Raw genomic sequence first — 27105 nt, 5'->3', positions numbered from 1 at the left:
GAAATGTGACATATTTATATAGTATGATGGTATCAGTTGTCATCAATAAAGTACATCTATATCTATCGATGACTACACTTTTGTTTTGTCTGTTTGTTTGAGGTTTTTAAGTATTATTGTTCAATTTGCCATAGATACATTGTACACATATGACATAAAGAGTATGACTTTCGTTATTTTTCTCGAGATTGTGTGCTTTGGAAATGATAAATTTATCATTTATATGTTTCCTTGGTATATTTATCTGTTTTATTTGTTGTACAATTTCCTGACTATTTATTGTACAATACCAACCAATTATCGAAGTACATTTATATTGTTTGAAAAGTATAAGTTACTACTTTGCATTCTATATGATGCAGTTACACTTACAATTAGTCTTGTCAAATTGAATGGAAGACCGTTTGGCAGTGTAAAATGGAAAAATAAGCAGCTAATTGGGAACTTTAAATTCAATATAATTATGTGGGAGAGTATATCTATATATTTCTCGACGGAAAAAGCCCTGGAATCTATTATTGACGAGACACGTGCATTTGGCTGTGTGGGATAAAAAATACACATAACATACTACAGGAAACGTTTACTCATTGATATATGCATTACTGCATGATACAAATGGAAAGTTTGACGCGCTGTAATATCCAAACCCCTTAAACTAACATTCATACGTAAGTGGGGGGTGTTTGTACCAGGTAAGAAATTTGTTCCTAAGAGTATCTTACAAAGAGATGCCTCCCAAACAGTATATATAAACATAGATCTTTATGAATATTATATCTCGATGTTCTGTTATTTCATATTCTTTCAGGTAGAAGATTTAACTCCCGAAGAAGTAGCAGGTATCTATCATGTATAAGTGAAGTTTCCACTAAACTATTCAATTAGAAGACATGCCGAAATGAAATACAATTAACAAATAAAAATAAAATGCTTCGCTGAGCGCAGCTGGATACGACCGCAGAGGTCCAACCCTGAACAGTTGGGGCGAAAATGGACACAATTTTCGCGCTTGATACAGGTCTGAACTTGGATTGTAATTAAATATTTGACACATAATAGGTTTCTGACACCGAATAACTGTAGTCGAAAAACTTAGAATTGGTTATATGATTTGAATTTATATTCAATTTTTTGCTTTTGTGCATAACACTATGCTGTTGCGAATTGACCCCCCCCCCCCAAAAAAAAATAATACCCCCCTTTTTTTTTGCTTTTTTGAAATACACTATGCTGTTGCGTATTGACACCCCCCCCCCCCCCCTTTTTTTTTTGCAAAAAAAAATATTTGAAGAAATTTTCTTTTTAATTTCTGAAATCTGAAATGAAATAAAAAATTGCCCCCACAATATCTTTTTTACCCCTTCTTCCCCCCACCCTTTTCCAAAAAAAAAATTCTTTCCCTCAAGATATGGTCGTAATCTCAATTCAAATTTCCAATGGAGTTTGCAACCATAATTACCAATTTAAATACATCATAAAAGTCTTAAATAGATAATTTGAAAGCAGTGTAAGGGAGGTAATCCAACATTGTACAACATTGTACAATTTTGTTTTTGGATTACCTCCGTTACACTGCTTTAAAATTGTCCATTAACCAGGAAACCCTTGTTTTTTTCCCTTTTTGCCTCTAATTCCTAAACGGTTTGAGCCATAACCCCCCAAAGCCAATCCTAACCATCCCTTTGTGGTATGGAAACTTGTGGTATAATTTCAGAGACTGGAAGTAACAAAAATGCTTATTTTTGGCCCCTTTTTGGCCCCTAATTCCTTAACTGTTGGTACCATAACCCCCAAAATCAATACCAACCTTTCTTTTGTGGTATTGAACCTTATGGTAAAATTTCATAGAGATCCATTCACTTAAACTAAAGTTATTGTGCAAAAACCAATGTGTCTTCGGACGACGACGACGACGCCAACGTCATACCAATATAATATACGACCGCAAAAATTTTTCGCGGTCGTATAAAAACAGGAGCCTTTCCCACCTGTTCATGTAGTATATATGTTGATCTTTTGGATAAATTAGTTTTAAATCAACGGTAAAGATACAAAAAAAAAAATCACTTTGTGGAGGATATTTTAAATAAGTTTGTCTTACATTTAAAATTGACACTTATGTTAAAGAAAGTACCTTTTTCAATGATTCACATAAAATTATCTCCTAAAATAAAATAGTTTGCTGTTTTGATATCTGGAGGGTAACATAAGAGACTAGTGTCTATACAATGTGTCAAGCTCTAAATCACCAAAGAAGGTCCATAATGACAATAATTGTCATAGTTTGATTAAAACTTGAAGCCGGTTAAGTAAATCGATATTTGGAGTATTCAAATATCTTTTTAACATATAAAAATTCAAAAGAAAAAAAATATCCCATATTTCATGCAAGAAAGAAAAGAATCGTAATTTATATTCAGAAACATTCTAATGATAACGAAATCAAAGATAAACGCGGAACATTTATTGATGGTATTTAATGATAAGGACAACACACACCATATTTCACTTTAAAAACGCTGCATCTTAAGCTAGACACCCAACTGTACAACTAAACACTTCTAACATTTAATTGATTTACTAGAATTGCAATGAAGACAGCACAGCAGCTTTTTTCTCAACGAAATGTCTACCACAATATTTTTTGCAAATGCAGTTCAACTAATTTATCAAAGTTTTAGTACTTGCATAACAATTCCTTATAATTTGAACGTAAATTGTATTTTTAGGTATTTTTAATGTTCTAGCAGTACTATACCTGCGTTATTGGAGAAGGTTATTCTGAAAATATATGTACATTGTAAAAAAACAAAACGGTTTATATTACAGAATTTCGAGAAACATTTAAATTTTTCGACAAAGATGGTGATGGTACAATTTCTGTAAATGAAATAAGAACTGTCATGCGCAGTATTGGACAAAATCCCACGGAAGCTGACGTAGAAGCCATATTGACACGATATGATGGCGATGGTATGAAGTACAAATTAACAACACAATATGATAGTATGATGGGCTCAGTAAATAGTGTTTCGACACTGACATGATTTCTACATACTTTTTTTTAAAGATATTTTTAAGAAACTAAGGTTCTAACATCCACAGGCAAAGTTTACTATAGATGGGTTCGTCTATTCTTTTTATATCCTTTTGGTCATATTGCTCAAAAGTATTCAAGTATTTATATATCCTTGGCCTTAAATTTGGGGTTTGAGCTTTCCTGATGAATGTAAATGCAGAATACGCCTCAGACACACCTTATTTATGAAATGGTATTTTCATTTGAACTCGTATTAACACCCGGTTTGCAAAAATACAAGGTGCTTGTTGGTTTATTCCAGGAAATGGAAAATTAGACTTCAATGAATTTCTTGGGATGATAGTTGATAAGTTAAACAATCCTGAAACAGAACTTCTGAATGCCTTTAAATTATTTGATAAAGACGGAAACGGATTTGTAAATGTGGATGAGCTCAAATATATCGTTACACATCTTGGTGATCAGTTGACAGACGAAGAGGTACAAGAAATGTTCGATGAAGCAGACTTGAATAATGACGGACAGCTTAATTATGAAGGTATATATGTTTCTCGTTTCTCGTTTTTTATATAGATTAGACCGTTAGTTTTCCTGTTTGAATTGTTTTACACTAGTCTTTTTGGGGCCCTTTATAGCTTGCTGTTTGGTGTGAGCCAAGGCTCCGTGTTGAAGGCCGTACTTTGACCTATAATTGTTAACTTTTTACACATTGTGACTTGGATGGATAGTTGTCTCATTGGCACTCATACCACATCTTCTTATTTTTATATAGTTCCACAACGAAAATATTACTTAAGTATTTCCTCTCTACTCATTGGGTATAAGAATTTGATAACCATGCATAATCTTTCATGGTGTTTGAAAAATAAACCCTTGTGCGTACACAACTAAATGCATACTTTGCACAAAATTATAACCCAATGTCGGTGAAAGAAATGCAGCCAATAACAGAACTTTTTGTTCTAGGGCTTAAAGACATTAAGTAACATGGTGACTTTAGCTATTTTAGTCAAATAAATCGGCGCAATTTTATTTCGGGAATTTTGTTTTTACTTATGTCTGGATATATATATAATAAACTATTTGAAAAAAAACAAACGGTATGCAGGTCACATACACCAGTCAAAGCGTACAACTTTTGAGTGAACTTTCCATACCAGTACCATAAGCCATTTCAACGAGCTGTTCACTGATCAGCATTGTAAAGAGGACGTTATACGAGTAGATCTTTTATAAGATTTTGTTTTCACTACTGTTAATTCTTAACGAATTCGATAAGATGAAAACAAAAGTTTTTTAAATCCGTATTAAACTTTTGTTTGTATTCTGTTCAATCTTCTAGATAGTCAAAGCAATTGTCTACTATGTCTATTAAAACCGATATCAAGTTGAAACGTTCTTATTGTTGATGCACAAATTGATTTTCTAATCCTTCGTTACTTTCATGGTACGTTTACATTAATGAATGATTTAATTTTGGATGTAAAATGTCTTCCGATTGGCTGAATATTTTTTGTCTATCAGCTCATAGACATTATTTTGTCATGTGACCATGAAGCTTTTTCATGATTTACACCTTAAAAATGTAATTTAGAATTAAATTATAAGGAATAATTTTAATATTTTTTTTCTCTATTCGAAATAACCTCAAACATGTGGTGAACACTTTTAAATAACCCGCTACGCGGGTTATTTAGTGTACACCACATATTTGATGTTATTTCTTCAGGCAGAAAAAATATTACAGTCATTCTTTAAATAAAACAACATGAAATGGGTTTCCGTATAGTAATTAAAACGTAATTATAATACAAAATAAAGTAGTTTGGTACGTTGGACACGGAATTTTAATTTGACGCTTGCATTTTCAAGTTTGGTACTTACTTACTTTTGACTGGAAAGGAGAAGGTCAGGTAAGGGCTAATTTTGGCCTAAAATTTGAAGTACATCTGATGAAAGATTTTTGACATTTTTTAAACACTTTAATAACAAAAAGAAAACAATTATAGAAAACTGAACGATATAAAACATACAGAACATTTATTATCAAATGCACATATGTAATTATCTATGTTCTGCTTAGATACTAAAATATTCAAAATGAAAGATGCGAAATTGATTACTAGTATTGGTTTTGTTTTGTTTTCAGAATTTACTGTGTTAATGGCATCATGAGAATGGATAAATATTCATGTGGCACTTTGAGTTCTTGAAAACATTTGCTTTGCAACACCAGGAATAAAAGATTCAACTATGAAATAAAAGTATTTAAATTATGAAGTCTCTCTTTCTCTCTTTCGCTCTCTCTTGTTTTTATAATATTAACATTTGTATAATAAAATAACACAATCAACCAGCAAACGTATTGGGAATTATTATCATTATTGTTAAAAGAAGAAAGGTTGAGATTGACAAGACCATGTGTTATGTCGAAACGTTTGTCTTTCTATCGGCTATTGTAAAAAGTGTACGACTAAGGGTTATACAGATGATATTCTACTTCGATGTCATAGACAATACAAATATGCCTTTGACATCAAGTTACTCTAGTTGATTTTTCTCATACGCCCGAATAAAGATGTAAAAAGATATTTTGGATATATATGTGCCACCACTTACACATTTACAAGCAGAGAAACACTGTATAGGAACTTTCTGGAGAATTTCATACTTTTTATTATTCTAAATGTCGAAACATTATGTTATGTAGTCAAGTCGTCTATAACATTTATAAAGCGGAATTGTGAAATAAAATTCCGCTATTAACAGATTGGTTCAATTTTCAAAACGAATAGTCAAAATAAGCTCAAAAACATCTCTGATGTATTAATGGCTTGAAAGTCAATAAATCAACCTTATTTGAATTCATGCAACCTTCATTGTTACTCTTCTCTGGAGACTACGCACGTGCTTAGTATGTTAAAATTGTTAAAAATGAAGAATATCAATGTGGAAAAGTGAAGCAAAGGAGCCACCGGGAAGAACCATTTCGTTGACTGATCATTCTCATACAGTTAAAATAATGATTTACATTTTTTAAAAATCTAAATCATGAAATCGTCATGAAAACGATTGCAAATGCTTGTCTGTGTATTTATATTTATGTGAACATCAGGTCATATGACTCTATGCATTCTTCGGAGGTCATCTCGATGGTTAATTAGATGGCATCTAGTCTAAATTACACACAGAATGCTGATACATTATAACGAGTCTATGCATTGTGAATTGTTTTTTTTTAGACTTTTTTGTAATTTGGATATACGATTTAGTATGTTATAAATCAAATTAAGAATTTGAGTCAAATCTGTGAACATGAATTTGACGGCAAATGCCCCTGTAAGGGCATGTGATAGCTTTAGTAGAGCTAATTAAATACTGAACTGAAGATATTGCCCTTTTTAAGTATTAATATGTTGTTCTGATTATCCGAAAACGCTATTTGTACAGTGAAATGGATGTCAAAAAGGTACTAGTAACATTCGTGTCAAAAGACGATTGAAAAGAATTCTTAGACCAATTCTTTTGATTCTGCAACTTTAGATTAAAAAAAGATTAACGTCTTGTCAAAAACCGTTATTTTCGTCTTCTTAACATAATTTCAATAATCACAAGCACCGATCAGGACCTAATCACCAGCACAGAACATTCTCTCGCAGGACAACTTTACACACCGAGCCTTTTAAAAAAAAGATAAGAAAACCCTTATTTTTCCACTGTTTTATTGTGTTGAGAATTATGCTTTAAAGGAGATAAGCTACCGTAAGCATACCATTACCCTGCACTGTTACATTTGCAGTTAGAAAAAACTTAAATGGTAGGCTTAAGGGGACGACCATTTAATATTTGGGGGGAGGGGGTGAATATTTATTTTCATCTATTGCTATTCATGATTTTTCCATTCATTTTCATTCTGTCTTGTCCAAAGATAGTTTTTTTTTTCAGTTCACACCAAGCCAGGAAATCCTCCTGCCCAACCCCCACCACCCCGAAAATCATCTGGTCGTCCCCTAAACTGGTTGTAAATTGATTGGATCTTAGTTAGTGACTGTTTTATTGTTTTATCACACTGATTCTGTTTATTTATACATTTCTTAACCTAAATTTAAAAATGTTCGCATAGGTTGAATGAACTGTTAAAACTAAGTTTAAAGAGTGATGTCATCTCTCCAGATAAAAACGTATGTTTTTATACGGCCTGTTTACCATGGCCATATCAGGAATTGGGTATTTTTTCTGTAAAATTATTGCTTCTATTAAATACATTAAATGCGTTAGAAGAATACTTCCCAGAAGATTTGTATCCACCTCATTGTCTTGGAAGTCACTGAATTTGTTTACACGGCGTCCAGTGAATAACTGCCATAGTCCAAGAACGAATATAGGAAGTGCCGATATAGAGAACATTGCGATGTATACTCCAGTCCGGTTTCTATAGTATTTTCGATGTTTGTATACTTGATACATAACGACATAAGGCGCAACTGAGAGCAAATAGGGTCCATGTAAAATAAATTTGATAAACTCTAAAGTTTGAATACAAATTGTCAGTGTCAATCCCACTATATAGTACACAACCACAAATATAAGGGGGCACGTGTAAATAAGTAGCACTCTAAACTCCGGACGAATTATTTGTAGTGGTAACTGTAAGACGGAAAACAAGAAAAAGTCGATTAAAATGCCAAATGCGAATACACAGCAAAATATTTGGAGTATGTAAAACAAAGTTTTTGAAAATCGAATACGAATACTAGGTTTAAGGACATTTCCAATTGCATCTTGTATATATTGGCATATTACTGAACCAATTAGTAACAGTATAATGAAAACTAAACGTATTCCGCCATGTACTTCTTTCAGAATGTCATCAACTTTATTCAAACTTTCTGCGATTCTCCATGAAAGTCTATCTGCCGTTTTTGAAATAGATTCAGTTGCATTAGCTATTCTCGCAGCTTGTGGTGCTATAACTTCGACAATGGCAACCTGTAACTCATTTATTCTAGCATTCACTACAAAGAACTCTTGCTGAACATAGGTTTTCAAATTATCAATTGCAACTTGAGTGTCTCGTGCTGTTTGCGCTGCAACCTCATATCCTCGATTACCTCCCCTATTACAACCATTTACCAGTCTGGTATTGTTTAGAAGACTTAACACGACGAAGAACCACACTAAATGCATCTTCTTTTAAATGATCTGAAATAGTGAATAGTATCTGAAATTTATTTTCTGTACACATTGTCATGGTGATGAAATGTTAAAAGATCGTTGTCCAATATTTGAAGACTCCCATTGTTACTATACAATGCCATACAAAGACATATCACTCGAAATATGAACAAAACTCTGAACTCAAAATTGTCTTTGTTCTTGTACAATTTATGCTGTTGTATAAATATAGCACCAAAAAATTATATAACAATAAGAAGAATCACATTGTATATAGTCACACCAAATTGTACATCGACTAATATATTGTCAATACGATAAAATGTTTTTTCCATTCTATTTTTTATTTTAAGCTCACCTGGCCCACAGGGCCAAGTGAGATTTTTTCATCACTTGGCGTCCGTCGTCCGTCGTTAACTTTTACAAAAATCTTCTCCTCTGAAACTACTGGGTCAAATTTAACCAAACTTGGCCACAATCATCATTGGGGTATCTAGTTTAAAAATGTGTCCGATGACCCGGCCCGCCAACCAAGATGGCCGCCATGGCTAAAAATAGAATATAGGGGTAAAATGTAGATTTCGGCTTATATCTCTGAAACCAAAGCATTTAGAGCAATCTGATATGAATAAAATTGTTCATCAAGTCAAGATCTATCTGCCCTGAAATTTTCAGACAAATCAGACAACCCGTTGTTGGGTTGCTGCCCCTGAATTGGTAATTTCAAGGAAATTTTGCAGTTTTTGGTTATTATCTTGAATATTATTATAGATAGAGATAAACTGTAAACAGCAATAATGTTCAGCAAAGTAAGATCTACAAATAAGTCAAATGACCAAAATGGTCAATTGACCTCTTAAGGAGTTATTGCCCTTTATATTAAATTTTTAACAATTTTTTGTTAATTTTTGTAATCTTTTACAAAAATCTTCTACTCTGAAACTACTGAGACAAATTTAACCAAACTTGGCCACAATCATCATTAGGGTATCTAGTTTAAAAGGTGTGTCCGATGACCCCGCCTCCCAACCAACATGGCCGACATAGCTAAAAATACAACATAGGAGTAAAATGCAAGTTGTGTCTATTATTTTTTGAACCGTTATAAATAGAGAAAATCTGAAAGGAGCAAAAAAGTTCAGAATAATGAGCTCTACCAATTGTCCATATACGTCAAAACTGTTAAAAAATTCTTATAGGAGTTATTGCCCATAAATGACAAATTTTACCATTTTTTTTCATTTTTGCCTATTATCATGAAAACTATGATATTTAGAGTAAATATTTTTTTCCCGTTATGCCTTATATGATTTAAATTATAATAGATAAATAAACACTTTAAATCACAAAAATGATCAGCAAGGCAAGAGCTATTAAAAAGTCAAATTTTGCATATATAGTTAGTAGACCGTCACTCTTCATAGGAGTGATTGCCCTTAAATAAGGATTTTTTTTACCCTCTTTTGTGTTTTGAGCAAAAACTAAAGAAGATAGAGAGAAACTAAACAGACTAAAAGATCAGTAATACAAGATCAACAAAAAAGACATACCACAGTTTACAAAAACACTGCACAGAAGGATTGGGCAAAAGAAACCCTACCAAAGACCGGAGGTGACATCATGGACATCAATACTCTGGATGGTTAAACTGTTCCTGCTTGAATAGAGGCATCCTTCTTGTTGATCATGACAACCAAACGTTGATAAGTGGATTCTATGATGATAAGGACATGGTTCTCACTACATCAAATGGAACATGTCCATGGTTGTTAATGTGTATTTGGTCATTTTCGCGAATTTGTTACTCTTTTATTTTATCATCACAACATTTTTACCGCGAGCTGATTAAAGTTTGAAATATTGTACATTTTAAGCTGTCTTTTGTTTGAGACTGTGTAGTGACTGCTTAAGATATCTTTGGGTATTATTTTTGTGTATGAGACTGTGTAGTGACTGCTTAAGATATCTTTGGGTATTATTTTTGTGTTTTGGGTTGCTATCCAACATCCCGTTTAATTGATAACGTAAAATGGCGTATCACTAAACATTGAAAAATTCTATACTTCTATGTTTAACCCCTTGATACCATTGTCAGGTGGTAGTGTATTAGGGTATGTAAAATCTTGATTATTGAAAAAAAACATTCGAGAAATTTCAGAAAGATCCGGTCTTATCTTGCTTTAAAACAATAGTGATTAACAAAGTCGTAAAAATAAAAATGATTAACAAAATATATATTTAAAAATAGTAATTGATTGATTGTTATTTGCTTTACGTCCAGTGGCAAATATTTCCCCTTTTGAAATGATTGAAAAGCTGGTCTACTTATATTACCGCATACTGAAATGGTGAAGTTAGTTTGTTGGATTCTCTTCCCTTTAACATGCAGAGCCGGAATTATATTCCTTTGAGATGAGTTGCATTTATAAGGCACATGGACAGACGGACAGACAGACACATAGAAAACGATAAACGGCAGAGTGATTCTGGTGTACCTGCAGAACACTTGATTTACGTGGTTATAATAAGTGTGAAGTCACGAGAAGGAATGCGTCTCTGCTTACCGGTACTATGATTGTTGTGCAAGCATACAGTGTGATCTTCGATTTCAGTTTCTTTTGGAGATCAAAATTCATACTACCAAAATATGAGGATTTAAATACAGCAAGTAAGTGTCTTTTCAGACCATATCTGCTAGTTTTCAAAGCTAATTTAACTTCTTAACCTCTATGTTTAATTCTAAACCATGACGACCATATTAGGTCCTGGAACAAATAAAATTATAGACACACTGAGGAACATTCCTTTCTAGTTTGGTTATAATTTGTTCCGTAGTTTGCGAGAATTGGGAAACACTCTTGACCGTCCGTCATACATGGGCTTAAATGTAAACGGAAGATGTAAATCTTATGAACGTATTGGGTTGCAAATACGTTTAGCGAAATTAACTTGATATGAACTTTTTATAGAGATTGTTATGACAAGGTATGTAAACATAAATGACGTTCATATTACGAATGAAAGTGTGGTCTGTATGCATAAAAAGAAAGCAACCCATTGATACAGATTACCCCAAAATAAACAGAGGTTAACACATAGTCTTCAACAATAGACAGGTGTCCATTCAAAATTTTAAGCTCTAATTTGCCTCAAGTTTCAAAAGTTATGAATAAATTTCACAGAGTCTATCAAAGATCTGCCAACAACACTTCACTATATAACAACAACATCAATAAGCAAAACAAAACAACAACATTGAGTTGATGTAATACAACCACTAGCTATATGGACATGCAGGCACATCTACATGTGGCGGTGTTTTGAACTATTTGGGTTTTTTTTAGATATCAACAGTTCTAATTTTTAATGTCGAACTAAAGACTAACAAACGGATCATAAAAAAACAGACGAATAAAATAAGTACTGGAAAAAAACACATGTCTTTGATAAGGATAGTGGATAACAAATACACAAATAAAACATAAATAAACAATACCGTTTAAATGCTCGCACTAACTGAACATGCTGAAAGCAAACTTGAAATAATTACTAGTAATCTGCTAATGTGAAATAATTGACCTTGGTTAACAACACATTGTCGAACTCAAATTTTTCACTATTTCTGCAACGTCAAATAAACTATAATTTGTGTCTTACCTTGAAATTATAGTTATTTCATAACATCAATGATTGATTAACTAAGTATGTATATTAATAGACTGTTGGGAAGTTTCTTACTGCGTGGTACTTTTTAATTGGTGATTATTTATTGAAAAATATTTTCCTGTTCTATATTTTTAGCACGCTTTAAATCCCCTTTTCATCAAACTAAATATAGACAATGCTGTGTGAACTATTTGTTTAGGAAAATACCCGCAATACAAGACCCATATTTTGTATGTGAATAAAAAGAAATGTCGAATAACGTCAATGAGACACAAAAAAAAAGTTTATATAAATAAGAAGATGTGGTATGAGTGCCAATGAGACAACTATCCATCCAAGTCACAATGTGTAAAAAGTAAACAATAATAGGTCCAAGTACGGCCTTCAACACGGAGCCTTGGCTCACACCGAAAAGCAGGCTATAAAGGGCCCCAAAAAGACTAGTGTAAAACTATTCAAACAGGAAAATCAACGGTCTAATTTATATAAAAAAAAACGAGAAACGAGAAACATTTATGAACCACACCAACAAACGACAACCACTGAACAAGAGTCTCCTGACTTAAGACATGTGCATAAAAATGCAGCGGGTTCAAACGTTTTAACAGGCGCCAACCTTTACCCTAACCTGAAATTAGTCTTTTAAAGGGCATTAGCTCCGATTTAGACAAAAATAAAACGATGACTTTTTTCCAAACTTAACCAAAGCTGAATATTAAAATGATATTTGTCTATTAGCAATCAGTTTGGTTCACTTTTGTCAAAATAATCTCATTAACATCGCTGATTTATTATTGGCTTTAAAATCAAACATTCAACCTCATATTCATGTGACCTCCAATTTATCACTTAGATGGAGATGGGTTGCGCATGACATGAAATCAAACAGACCGAGAAAAGGGGTTATTATACGATTGTATGTGCTTGTCTGTGTATTTATTTTAATATTTATGTTAACATCGCGTCAAAGGACTATCGACATTCATCGGAGGTCATGTCGACAGTTAATTAGATGGCGTCTAGTCTAAAACAAACACAAAAAGCTGATACATTAGAACGAGTCAATGCATTGCTTTTTGTTTCTTTAGGTCTTTTTTGTAATTTTGATACACGTTTTAGTATTTAAAAGATGAAAACTTTAGTCAAATAGGTGAACATGAATTTGAAAGATAATGCAGCTTTAATAGTAAATGTTCAGTTTGCAACAATTCACACCGAATATCGTACAGTTAAACGATTTCATCCGTCAATAAACCATTAAAGTAAACATTTTAAGTAAAACTTTATAAAATAAATACTTATCTTCATAAATTCTGAGATTTTCCCCAATTACGTCATATCAACAGAAGGAATTCTAACCTAAAAATAGAAAGTAGGGCACCATTGTTTCGGCGCATGAATACACTCGATGATTCCTCAAAACATAAGAAAAAGGAGGATGAAAGAGAATCGGTTGCATATTGCACCTATAAGATAATTTATAGTACTAAGAGTTACTTTCAAAAATGTATAATTCTTTTGCGATAAAAACGATAACATCACTTCTTATTTAAAACAGAAGAACAGAAGAAAAGTTTACTCTGTGCTGTACCTATAATTCACAGACAGTAAGGATTTGCTGCATGGACATACATAGAGCGGATGTAATAGGAAATAAACGAGTTCACATTTCACCAGAAGCCTACTGACAATACTTCTTCTAAATGAGCATTGTTGAATCAAGTTCAGGTTGACGAAAAAGCTCTATTTTTACGAGCTTAAATGTTAAAATTGCATAAAAGCTTTCTGTTAGTAATTGCGAGCATTGTTGAATATGGTATTGCTCATAGGTAGTGACAACGGTATGACAAAAAAAGAACGAAGACGAAGAGACAAACAAATACACAAAACACTACATAAAACAAAGATCGAGCAATATTAACCTGGGGTGATCTCAGGTGCTCCGGAAGGGTAAACAGATCTTGCTTTACTAGTGATACCCATCATGTTGCTAGTGGTCAATACAAAATCGTTTGTGAGTGTTATTCTGTGAGGTCACAATCGAGAAAAAGAAGACAAGATTAAGGTCACGATAATTGGAACATATCTGTGGTCATATGTGACATAAATATTGGAGAACGGTCATCCAACTCGTGAGGGCGTCCGTGAAACGTTTTCAGGAATGACTTTAATTTACCACTTGGAAACCTTGTTGAATAGCTTCCTTGTAAGCAGAACCCTCTTTTAAAGGACACAAGCTTTGAATTATCGTGTCGACTGGGAGATATATACTCCAAATGCAGTCGCTGCAGGAATGCTGCTATATAAAATGAAAAGTTATCAATTGAGAATCTAAATCATTCCGTTTGTAGTTTTGTTCTCAACCGATCCTTATTGTCAATTTCTAGATGTAGGCGATAGGAGACATACTTCTGAAATTTTGATGTTGATGACAGTTTGATTTTTATTAGTTATCTTTCTTTGCTTAGAACGATTGCCTACTTCATATTTATCATACAACTCCTTTTATTCATAAATTATAGCGCCGATTACCACGGAGTCAAAAACAGTGATCTGTAATATATATCTGTTGAAAGAACGGAATACACATTGAAGTAATGTATGCTATTTTATGGGTAACAGGTATAATCATTTCTTTAGCATACAATTTTTCTTTGTTAAAATAACAAATAACATGTAAAAACAAAGCATCTTGAATAGGGTAAGCTCTTTTTACATGATAAATATCTTCTTTGGACACTATCCTGTTATTACATACAATGATTCCGTGGTTAAGATCTGTACCAGACAGATATGGCAAATCGAAATACAAAGCGTTATCTAGTGTAATAGTACCTTTAGGTGCAAGGAGGTCCTCAAAACAAATCTAAATAAACAAATACAAAAAGATATGTAAAAAGTTCTCATATGTGAATTATAATTTGTAATTTCTTTATTTTTGTAATATTGGTCGCTGCCTTTATATTTACACCAATATGTCGTTAAATGAAATTGGTTACCCTGCATTAATCATGCTTTTCTATATATATGGTCAAATCCCTGTAAGACCCCCTCTTAATTTATTGAAGAATATCATTCTGCATTGACAATAATATCTTGGTGAATAACGCCCTCATAGGTGTATTTTATACATGCATCGTTATTCTTTAAATCAGAAAAACATATTACGTTATGCCAAACTCCCCGGCAGTTCCAGCTCCGATCCGCATACTACTCTACACTAAGTGATGGAGTAAAGGAAAAAAGTTCCGGAACGGAAACGATCACTGTACGGAGTTCGACGTTATGCATCATTCCGTGTTTCAATGACTAATAAACAATAAAAACAGAGGGCACCAAGGGAGCAACAAAAACAAGAAGTCCAATAAAGAATGACAATATGGTCAAAAGAACAATGATATAAAGCCAAATAATAATAAGAAAATATTAAACACAAAAACTACAGATTTCGTTATACAATCCCCTTCCCAAAACTCGAGTGAAATTAGCCGTTGTGTTGCTAATGCTAGTAAATATGCGATGGTAATTCTCATTCGGTAATGCCACAATCGAGGGAAAGAGAACGGAATATTGATATTTATCTAAATGTAAACTATATCGGTTCCGTCTGTTACGTTAAAGTACTAGTAACCTTTTAATCATTTGTTTTTATCATTATTTTAGCTTAGAGTCTATTTTTATTTTGCAGTTCTAACGGCTTTTTAATTCAATTAAATCAATTACATTGAAGAGCATAAAATTTGAAATCACGCGACCATTTTGAATTAAACATAGACATATTTAATTCATTTGCACATTGACTTTTGATGTTACTATGACTTACATGCACATTGATCTTTATTTGCGTTAATGAAGATAAAGTCAAATGTATGTCCTCTTTTAGTCAGGTCAGTTAAAATATCCATTGCTGGTCCTGAAAGATTGATATTTTTATTACATGGAAGTTTATAAGAAAAGAGGTTCCAATTTATATTTTCAATTTGCCTTAAATTAAAAGTAATTATTTTAAATATGTCGTTACATACATATATAAACAGTATGTGTTATACTTATCATCCAAAAATTTCAACTTATTTACATAGTATAAATACAAAGTATGTTAATATACGTACCAACCAAAATTTCGACTTGTTTACCATGTGGCGACTTGTCTAATAGTTTACGTCCTACATCTTCCAAATATGGGTCGATTTCACATGTAACAACAGTGCCATCAATCGGCAACACTTCGGCCATACAAAGAGCACTGCATCCGGTAAACATACCGACATCAAGTACCCGTTTCGCCCCTGATGCGTTAATGAAGAATCTCAGTACATAGCCTACAAATGAAATTACTGGCCATACAATTTTGTTCTCCACCATTTTAATGATGTTTTCTGGTAACATTGAGACCCTTTGCAAAATTGGTAAATATATACTAGTATACTATAAAAATCGATGAGATAGTATATTCCTGGGAAATTAACTTCCAAGAAAACAAACAAAATGACAAATTTTTGTACCTGTGGTTTGTAAAGAAGAAACAGTTTTGAACACATTGATATTTAAAAGCTCTCAATTTAACTGCGTTTCTAACTAATGACTGAATTAACAATCAGAAAAATTCTACTAATACTAAAATTTAAAAGTTCAAATATTAAACTACTATAAGAAAAAGAAAAAAATATATTACATGCAGTTTGACAATTTTGATTTTAGAGCAACGTCCTGTCGGAACTGGTATGTTTAACTCATAGCCACTTGTAGATAGTGTGTCATTTTACGTTCAACATTGAGGCCTGTTGCATGATAGATAAACTCATCATATATACCAGACGCGCGTTTCGTCTTCAAAAAAACTCATCAGTGACGCTTGAATAAAAAAAGTTAAAAAGGCCAAATAAAGTACGAAGTTGAAGAACATTAAGGACCCAAAAGTTCCGAAAGGTTTTGCCAAATATAGCTAAGGTAACCTATTCCTCGGGTAGAAAATCCAAAATTTCGCAATTGGTTTTACCAGTGTTATCCATGGAACTTCCGTCCTTCGACATGATGGGCCCATTTTGCAGAAACTATCTATCTTTTACAGATTGATTTTCTTTTAAAAATATACATCTGTGTGAAAAGATATGACCTTAGATATAATTTTATTTGGAATCTTCAAAGTGTCGTCCGTTTGCTGTATAGTCCAACCCGAAACGTTGTGTTAGGTGAGTTTCTCGATTTTGCATTATATATGCTTCAAAAATGTCGGATAATATCGTTTTATTTTGTTTATAAGGAAATAAATAATTAAGAGCCTACTAACTAACAGTAGTTTACAGATATTCTAATTTCACAACTTATTATGTAATTTCCATATAGATGCCGTGATATTCCCAATTTTCAAAGGTTGTAGTTTTGTTATCATAGTTTCATTGTTATGTTGATAAAGACAGTAGCTGCTTACAAGGAAGCTATTGAACCATTTAATAGGACAGGACAGTGTATAAAAGACAAAAAAAGAATGCAAAGTACGTTTTTAAAATGTACAAATACTGCAGTAAGATAAACATCTATGTAATACACGTACTTTCGAGATTTCCAGACAGCATGATGGCTTTAATATTCATTTTTGTCTTTCCTTCATCAAACTCCTGTTGCCATGGATAATCTAAAGTGTCTTTGATTACTTTTTTACTAAACGAACATTCAGACTGAGATTTTTATACATTTTCAATTTTTCAAAATCAATGTTTAATCCAAGTCCTGAACATCTATATTTTGTAAAGGTTACAAGTGTTGACACAGATCAGTGTGGCTAGTAATTGTTTAATTTCTGTTCATATATTTGATAGTGCTTTTTCCACTGAGTTTATGGTTTGGTTGTGCCCCACCAAATGTTTTAAGTGTTTAAAAGCAATATCTAATAATTAGTTTACACAGGAGTTTCATGCAATTCCGTTATTTTGATTGGCTGAGGCATTCCAGAAATAAAATTTTGTTTCTGTATAAAATGCAACGTTGACCTCACCTGCTATCTTTGAAAAAATTAGAACAATGCATAACAAAAACAAGCGAAACACTTGATTTAACTCGCAATTTTATGATTGTAGCTTACAACTGTCATTATATGAATCGCTTTGTACAAAATGTGCTTCGGTCAGCGCTTTTCCTCCCCAATAAAATAACAAAAAGAAGCATTAAATTCTTAAATAAAATCGCACACGGATGAAATCTTGATCTATGTTAAACAACGGATGATAGTGTATATTGTTTCTGTTTTTAAAATGGGTTTACCTGGTATTATGTTTCATGTAGATGTACTTTTGTTGTCTGTCATATCGTTATTTTGAGATAACGTGTTTGGAGAATATGGTTTTTTTAGTATTTCAACGGTTTCATTTATTCCAAGATGAGAGATTTAACATAAGTATTGAAACTTGCCGCATTATAATTGCCTGTGTCGAATATCGTTATTGTTTGTCTCATTACGATTTTTTTTTCATTTACGGAATTCATTATTGATGTTAGATCTTTGAACATCATCGTTGATGCAGTTAAATGCTTTAGATATACATACGAGACGCTTACTAATCACTTAAGACTAAGTGATGATTATTTAATGAATACTACTATAAAGGTAACAGACGTTTACCTGGCTGTTGTTTCGTTGACGTCTACCCTGCAATCTCTTTGTTTTATTTTATCCCCAATATTAATAAAAATAAAAAAAATCCGTTTATAAAACAAACCGTTATCGGATCATCTAAATTTTGAAGTCCGTTTAGAAATTAACTTGGTATTCCCCGATTTTCTGCTTCTAACTTCAGTTCTCTCACTATTCTAAGAACCGGGTCCATGATAGTACTAAGTAGATTTGTCATTGCGCTCTTATTACCAGGTATCTATGATAAGTATATTTATAGTACTGTAAAAGTGAATGATGATATATTCGGTATTCTGGAATTCTGCATTATTAAGTTCTACCTAAATATCTAAGAATTATAAAACTGCCAACCTGTCACATACTTTCCGTTTTGAATTTTCCTTGGAGTTCGGTATTTTTGTTATTTTACTTTATACCGAATGTGTCATTCCTGTTCCCAGTCAGGAGAGCTTGCTGATGTAGTCTTGTTAACTGACTATAAATAACTTTTTTTAAGGTGTAATGTTCTCCTGATTTTAAGTTTTAACATTTAGTTATTACACAATTCATGTCAGTGATTGTCGTTGGTTCATGTCTGTCATATTTGTTCTTCTCTCTCTCTCGTAAAAATAGCTCATCTCACAGTATGGATTAGTGACAGTGTAAATTTGGACCTACATACTTTATATTCGCGTCATTTTTCTACTCGCGCAAGTCACGAAAATTAATCGCTCGCTAAAATTACAGTATCTTATTCACATTTTTAATACGAAGAAATTTATTACTCTAACTATTCGTAATTTCACAAATTTCTTGTCTGATCATGTATCATACATATAACACATATAATTTACTTTAAAATATATTCCATAAATCAACTTATTGATTAATCAGTCAAATAATGATTATACAATTAAGCCATCAGACAATGAACTGTGGCGAAAAAAATCTCTTACGTGTATTCTTATGCGACAAGGTACAATTTTTGTATCTAGGTGAAGATGTTATTACATACTTGTAGCGGGGTCCCGCAGGTAAATATGACTACCACGCCTTGATTTTGAATAGATGTTTCTCTAACCAATCTTTACCTGAAGCTCTGGATAGTGTAATGAATACCGTGGTTTTGTATATTCTAATCACTCAGGATACTTTGACCAGAACTTGTGAAGTATAGAATCTTCGCATGCATTGTTCATTTTCTCTTCAGAAAAAAAGGAGTATGTTCACGAAGGGTCCCTATTTTCCCTACGATTCCGTGAAATTAAACACATGTTTAGTAATAAAAATTTGGTGACAGAATATGACAAACATATATGACAAATCCAAATTCAACAAGCTCAGATGTATTAGAGCAATTTTGATGTCATGATTGTGCACTCGAAAGAAGAAAGATAATAATTTTGACTATTTTTGTATAAATCTTAATAGAGTTTGCTTGAAACGACACCATATTTTTTTTGTTTGGATGTGTATCTGACCATATACATCTTTTATAACAATTTTCTTTTTGGTCGAAGGGTGTTTTTTCAGATGGAAACAAACCTTACAAATGCATAAAAACAGGCAATTTGGCTAAAAACTTGAAATATCATACTTTTGAAGCTGTTAACATTGTTATCACAAACAGCAGACAATAAAAATGTCTAGTTTATCTAAATTTTGCATATTTAAGATCATTAACATAGGTTTTAACATATGTATTTAACATACAACGTTTGATTTTTTGGGCTAGTTTAAGGCCTTCGTGGCCATACTCCTTTCTCTCCCCCAATATCGAAATCCGTTTTCACAATTGTTTGAAGATCAAACGATCCTGTTTGGCTCATTGGGAACCAATGTCAAAAGGAGGCATCTTTACTGGTGCAAAACCTTCAAACTATCCGAAAACAGATCAATCCAAGCAGACACTGCAAATAACTTACCAGAAATAGAATACCAACTGGAAGTGATACCCGAAGATTTTGAACAAGTTCCTGACGTCACAGAGAATACAGAACTAGGTACTAAAGCATTGCAGGATGAAAAAATGGCAGCTAGGCAGCAAGTTGATTTGTCTTAATTTATTGACGAGAAGACACGAGTTCAAATTTATAATGGTCACACTTCGAAAGATATCAAAAGTCTACAAAATTTTCAGACCAAAAGGCAATTGACCATTTGCATTTCTTTCAAACTGGTCAGGCAGGTTTGTAGCTTTACACACTCTCACCAGACACCAAAGGGAGCCTGGGCTTTTTTAAGATTTTCAAATCATACCATCATCACCAAACTGTATACTGTCAAGCACAATGTAAATGACATTGGGAATGATTATATTGCAAGGGTATGTCAGTCTGCATTTAATGCCACTGACATGCCTGAACATGACACCATTTGCTTAGCAATAAATGGGCTTTGACAAATTAAAAACCATTTGTAAATTACCATAAACATTTGAAGAGCCATAAGAAGCAATTAATCTCGCAACATCAATAACAGAATGTTAAACACTAACACCAACACCACAAAATACGAACGAAGTGTGCGCCACCCTAATGACGTCCATGAAGTCTGCTATTAAGAGAGAAGTAAACGCTGTAGAACAATTTCAACAAAATAGAAGACAAGGAGACAACAACAAAGACAGTGGTCCAGTGACAGATTACAGTGGAACAACGAAGCTGACCATTTGGGCAAACAACAAAGAAAAAGAAAATCAACAACATGGTGCTCCTGAACAGAAAAAATGTCGTGGATTTGGTAAGTTTTGTAGAGATAAATGACCAGCTTTTAAATGAGATAATTGTGGTATTTGGTGCCGCTTTGCTTCTGTGTGCGAACAACCTAACACACAAAGACAACATTTGACAATTGATAAATTAAGTTGGGTAGACAAGACAGGCAAAACTACTCATCACTACATACTGAAACACCAAAAACAAACAGTTCATTTAATTAGTACTCTTAATAGGAACGCTATCACAGTACACATACAAAACCACGGAATAAAATGCTTGGTTGATACTTGAGCAGCCATCAGTTACTGTTCCTTATCATTATCAAAACAGTTTTACATAGAAGACACATACATCGAACACTCCAACATACATGCCTGTGTAGGAGTTGGTGGTGAATTGCATATTATAAACAGGGACATTTTCGCGGCAGTTTTATTTTTGCGGTAAGAGTTAAAACGCGAAAATTAAACTTCCGTGAATATTTCAAGGAAAACTGACTCAAAGGATGAGGACATACATGAACCTAAATCAATCGGTTTATGGACTGGGGCAAATTATAAAAACGATTTTACAGACTTTTTTTCTAAATGAAGGGCAATATCAGGATTCCAAAATTTTAACTCATGACAGTTGATTTCAAATAAAAATCATCATAATTTTTGTGTTTTCACAAGCAAACATAAATGTAGAGGTTGAATTTTACTTCATATGAATCAAATAACCTAAAATCTCCATGTGCATGAATGAACCGACGATAACTCAACAGTACACTTTGTTTAGACAAGAAACATTTTAATTGTCGATTTTGAATACTTGATTTACGATGCACTACTGTAGCGTTTTAAAATCATTGATTAAATTTTGAAAAGGACACCCATCAATCGCGAATTCAAAATGGCGGGAATTTAGATTCAATGGGCAAATCGGAATATAGCCGGCGCGAAATTTACCTAGTTTACAGTACTATTATTGTTTTTTTTAAACTTCCTATCGATGTTGGCAATCTTGATTTTTTGTGGAAATTTCCAATTTAGGACCAGCAATTGATTTTAGGTCTGGACTTACTACAGGAAAAACAAGGTCAGTATTGACTTGAATAAACAAACACTTTACATACCAGACAATGACAAGAAAATCGAATACACTGTATTGACTTTTAAATGCTGGTCTTGCAAGGACGGTAAAACCGACAACAAAACCACCACTCAACTTTAATGACATACCGGTCAGAATCAAACCAGAAAGTAGGCGAAATAATCATCATTCAAACCGAACAATGCACTGCAACAGTACCAACTAAATGGAACCAAAATCAATACTAAAATTCGTCAAAACAACAAAGCAATGATGCGTATCATGAATCCGAATGAAAACCCAGTATTTCTGCCAGCAAATGCTATTATCACTTCTGCAGGCTCAATTGAGCAATCATCTTTACATAGTTTGATTCAAAATAACATAGGCAAGAATCTGCAATCAAACAATATCAAAACAACACAGGATTAACTACTAGTCATTGATCTAGACTTTAATGAAACAGATCTCAGCAGCAAACAAAAACATATTTTGGAAACGTTTTATACCGTTAAATCGCCACATACTTGTTTTGATGAATTGGTCACACTCATTTATAAACACACAAAATTTATACAGTAAACGCATTACCTATTCGCAAGCGAATTTATAGACCAGTCTCAACATTTACACCGAGAAATGAACAAACAGATAGACGAGATGTTACAACATGGTATACAAAATATACCAACAGCGATTGGACACCAGTGATAATGTGCAAAATTAGAGGAGGACAGCTACGGTTTAGTTGTGATTATCGCTTGTTCAACACTATGTAAGAGCCAATGTTTTTTCAATGACAACACCTTGATGATGTTTTCGACTAACTAGGTAATACCGACGCTAGTAAATTTTGTACCTTAGACATGATGATTGGGTACTGGCAGAGCGGAAGTCACACATAAACAGCTCATAAGGATTATTTATTATACCAGGAGGATTATATCAGTGGACAAGAATGTCATTCGGAATAACTTCAGCAACACAAAGTTTCCAGTACCTTCTTCCGCAAGTGCTTAAAGAACTACATTATCAAATTCCATTAGTGTAGGTTGAATATATTTTAGTATTCAATAAAACTTTGAAGAACATTTATAGCACTATAAACTAATATTTGATAGACTCACCGAAGCTAAATTAACACTAACACCAAATAAATGCAAATTTGCGCAAAAAGAAGTTATGTACTTCGGTCACGAAATTTAAAAAGATAGGATTTAAGTAGAAATTTCAAAAGTAGAGAACGTAAAAAAAATTACTGACATTAAAGAATCAGACTCGAGTTCTTAGCTTTCTAGAACTTTCCAATTAATAGAAAATTCATAAAAAATTGCAGTTACATATACTTGTCATCAAAACGATTACTTCAAAAGGACGTACCAATTAAGTGGGGTGAACAATGTCAAAAAGCATTCTTAGCTATACAAACTGCATTGACAACAGCACCAGTTCTAGCATATCCAGATCTTTCAAAACCATTTATTCTCACAACAGATGCTAGTGGTCATGCAACCGGTTATATACTAGGGCAACTGGATGTCAAAGGTAGAGAAAGAGTCATATCATATAATTGCAGATCAACCCTTGTCAGCTGCAGAACAAAAATGGAACATAAGTGAAAAAGAATGCATTGCAGTAGTAGATGGTATTACCACAAATCATTTAAATCTTGCTAGCAACAAGTTCAAAATGTATATAGATCACAATGCATTGACATACTTTACCAAACTTAAGCAATCAACCGGTCGATTAGCCAGATTGGCAGTTCTTCTCCAGTGATATACCTTCAAAATAAGTCACCACAAAGGAGAAAACAATAAAAATGCTGGTGCCATATTGAGAAGAAAATACCCACAACATACTAAAACTGAGGAAGATGTCATACCAAACATCCAAGTGAATGAATTACAAGAAAGACCTGAGTCCGTAGAAGCAATATTTATGTACAATGGATATCTAGCGAGGCCAAAACAATTAGTTTCTATAATAACAAAAGACTCAGAAGAATATGAAATGCCTCAAGACATTAGTAAAATACACAAGAGAGTCCTGACTTGGACGACATTAATGCCTACCTTCATAATGGAAAAGTCCTGACAACAAAGACAAGACACAAGACACTAACTGAAACCAATCAATACGGTCTACGAGATGCTGTACTTTATCACTTATGTCAACCAACATTAAGATCAAGATGGAAAAAGAAAGATGCTTATTTTATTAAACAGCTCGCTTGGGATTTGACATGACCTACTAGGCCATGCTATAGAAGACTTATTTTCCAGGCATGTATCAGAAACTCGCAGATTTGATAAAACATTGCTATCCATCTCAATAATCCAATCCAATATAACAAACAACGCATGCAAAACTAGTTCCTCTAAACATCAATGCCAATAATGGACACATTCTCGAAGCTTTGTATAAACAGGATTGACAAGTCACGTTCTTATTGTAGTAGACAACATTTCACTAGTTCATATCATCCACAATCTTAATCTGTTCCAGGGAAAACCAGCAAATCAATATCTCAGAGTTTCAGAACTTAATAGACGGTAATCAGTCAGATTGACCAGATCAATTACCAGGAGTTTATGAACATACCAATGGATGTAAGCTTAATTACAGCCGAAAACTTAAATAAGGACTTAAAAAGTCATGTTAAACTTTATGTTAAAGAGACGACATAACCAACATTACAGATAGGAGAAATAGTCATGATTCAATCACCGAATCTACCTGTAAGCCACTCCAAAACTTCATCCTAGATGGACTGGACCATTTTACATAACAGCATAATCTTAATCATACATATAATCTACGTCGATGTAACAGCCATATCATCATGCAAAGTATAATTAATGCTAACAGACTCACTCAAGCACTATCATGATCTGCTATCTGGTATACTAAACTACTTGCCAAAATCAGCACGATAAAAATAGACATGTCAAATAAATCAAACAGTACATACAATGCAGTCACTGATACCATCAGTCACATTTTCAACACTGTTAGAGACCAAGAGTCGGACAAAGAGAGGACTATTTTTCGGTTCAATCACGCAATCATTATTTGGCATTGTCACTCTCGACAACGACGACGTAAGAAATCTTGCTCGTCACACAGATGACATAACAAAACACAATAACAAACTTGCAGCTGCCATGGCGAAGCATGACGAGATACTTACATGATACACGACACATACAGACAAATGCTTTGAAAATGTTACGGATTCAGTCAAAACTAATTTTACTGCAATTCAGAATTCCACAAAACAAATAAACAAAGAGTCTAAAGGTATCAACTTATCTATCTAAGTTAACAGACTACATTTTTCAAGAAATGAATGCTTGCGCAATTATTAACAAGCATTTGTATTTCATGAACTTTTGAAAGGAAAGTTGTCACATTTCCTTCCCTCACCACCTGTTCCCAAAAACACATATGTATGTTGTATTTTTGTTTCTTCGTAAATTGTAATGAATAAATTAGACCATTAGTTTTCTCGTTAGAATTGTTTCAACTTGTTTATGTCAGGGCCTTTTATAGCAGACTGTTTTTTCTAATTGTTGAAGTCGTACGGTGACCTATAATTGCTTTTTTGTCGTCATTTGAACTCTGGTGGATAGTTGTCTTATTGGCAATCATAACTATTTACTTATTTTTATGTTGATACAAAATTCAAAGGATTTCATCTGACACGCACAGATCCACAACATTATTCTTCATTTCCTGATTTTTGTATTTGCTCGCAATTATTCCAAACTTAATGTTTTAGTAAAATCTCCTGTTTCTTCATCTACATCTACATTTCAGTGGTATCGAGTCATCTATAAACCAGTACCAGTCAATCCCAAATCAAAACATGCTAATTACAAATGGCTGATATTTTTGTTCGAGCATATTGTTTTTCTTAAATTGTTTAACATTTCATACCGGTATTACATGTTACTTTTATTATTCTTCCCTTAGTTTATTTATTTTGTATTTTACATTGTATCATAGGTCAAATTTATTTGTTCAGTGTATGTTCACTGGTGTTAATATGTCCTTTGATTGAGTTAAGCTATTTCAGTTGATATTTTATAGTGTGTCTTTCTATTTTGTGTTGTTACACTATTGTTTCGGAAAAAGGATGAAGGTTTGGTACCATTAAAACGTTTAAACCCGCTGCATTTGTTTGCATCTGTCCTAAGTCAGGAATCTGATGTTCAGTAGTTGTCGTTTGTTAATGTGGTTCATAAGTGTTTCTCGTTTCTCGTTTTTTGTATAGATTAGACCGTTGGTTTTCCCGTTTGAATGGTTTTACACTAGTAATTTTTGGGGCCCTTTATAGCTTGCTGTTCGGTGTGAGCCAAGGCTCCGTGTTGAAAACCGTACTTTGACCTATAATGGTTTACTTTTATAAATTTTGACTTGGATGGAGAGTTGTCTCATCGGCACTCATGCCACATCTTCTTATATCTATACACAACTTATTGACACATTTGATTATTTCGTACAAGCACAAGCTACGGAAATGAACAGGCTAAACATCCAATTTTACTTTTTTCGTCTTCCTTCAACATCTACAGCTCGCAAACTTGAATTTTTGCTATTTTCTATAATTAGAAAGAACAAATATACAATATCTGTGATTTTAGATTTCACATTGATACACTCAAACCAGACATTCTCAATATATCCTCATCTTCAATTTTGGTATATCGAACTAATATAATTGTTTTAGACTGTCCCTCTGATCAGAAAATCTGAAGGATTACACATTCTGTATTGTTTGCATACCATGTATGTTATCAATTCTACAGATT

The 27105-nt window shown here is 33.1% G+C and overlaps 2 protein-coding genes across 9 annotated transcripts; one reads left to right on the top strand and one right to left on the bottom strand.

The window, feature by feature from the left end:
• Positions 1–616: 616 nt before the first annotated feature.
• On the top strand, positions 617–5319 carry LOC127732653 (calmodulin-A-like). The gene is made up of 4 exons (XM_052241769.1): positions 617–842; positions 2833–2976; positions 3345–3581; positions 5193–5319. The coding sequence occupies exons 1-4, from the start codon at positions 785–787 to the stop codon at positions 5216–5218; spliced, it is 465 nt and encodes a 154-aa protein (XP_052097729.1). The 5' UTR covers positions 617–784; the 3' UTR covers positions 5219–5319.
• LOC127732643 (uncharacterized) lies at positions 5067–11948 on the bottom strand. 8 transcript variants are annotated; one of them, XM_052241750.1, is made up of 3 exons: positions 11876–11927; positions 8577–8766; positions 5067–8245 (listed from the first exon to the last, which is right to left on the bottom strand). In XM_052241750.1, the coding sequence occupies exon 3, from the start codon at positions 8228–8230 to the stop codon at positions 7205–7207; it is 1026 nt and encodes a 341-aa protein (XP_052097710.1). In that variant the 5' UTR covers positions 8231–8245; positions 8577–8766; positions 11876–11927; the 3' UTR covers positions 5067–7204. The 8 variants fall into 8 exon arrangements, with proteins under 8 accessions (XP_052097710.1, XP_052097712.1, XP_052097714.1 ...); XM_052241752.1 differs by lacking the exon at positions 8577–8766 and adding an exon at positions 9769–9958 and having other exon boundaries at positions 11876–11926; XM_052241754.1 differs by lacking the exon at positions 8577–8766 and adding an exon at positions 9769–9932 and having other exon boundaries at positions 11876–11926.
• Between the last annotated feature and the right edge of the window lie 15157 nt (positions 11949–27105).

The sequence above is a fragment of the Mytilus californianus genome, unplaced genomic scaffold (genome assembly GCF_021869535.1).
Source record: "Mytilus californianus isolate M0D057914Y unplaced genomic scaffold, xbMytCali1.0.p SCAF_26, whole genome shotgun sequence".
NCBI classification, from domain to species: Eukaryota; Metazoa; Mollusca; class Bivalvia; order Mytilida; family Mytilidae; genus Mytilus; species Mytilus californianus.
The sequence above is the reverse complement of the archived record's forward strand: the minus strand, read 5'-3'. Positions and strand labels throughout refer to the sequence as shown.

What these genes read in the sequence shown, in the direction of transcription:
- LOC127732653 (XM_052241769.1), top strand. Translation starts at nt 785, where the DNA reads ATGTTCTGTTATTTCATATTCTTTCAGGTAGAAGATTTAACTCCCGAA. An exon ending in AACTCCCGAAGAAGTAGCAG is followed by an intron (nt 843 to 2,832) that starts GTATCTATCATG and finishes TTTATATTACAG; the next exon opens with AATTTCGAGAAACATTTAAA. An exon ending in CGGACAGCTTAATTATGAAG is followed by an intron (nt 3,582 to 5,192) that starts GTATATATGTTT and finishes TTTTGTTTTCAG; the next exon opens with AATTTACTGTGTTAATGGCA.
- LOC127732643 (XM_052241753.1), bottom strand. Translation starts at nt 8,230, where the DNA reads ATGCATTTAGTGTGGTTCTTCGTCGTGTTAAGTCTTCTAAACAATACC.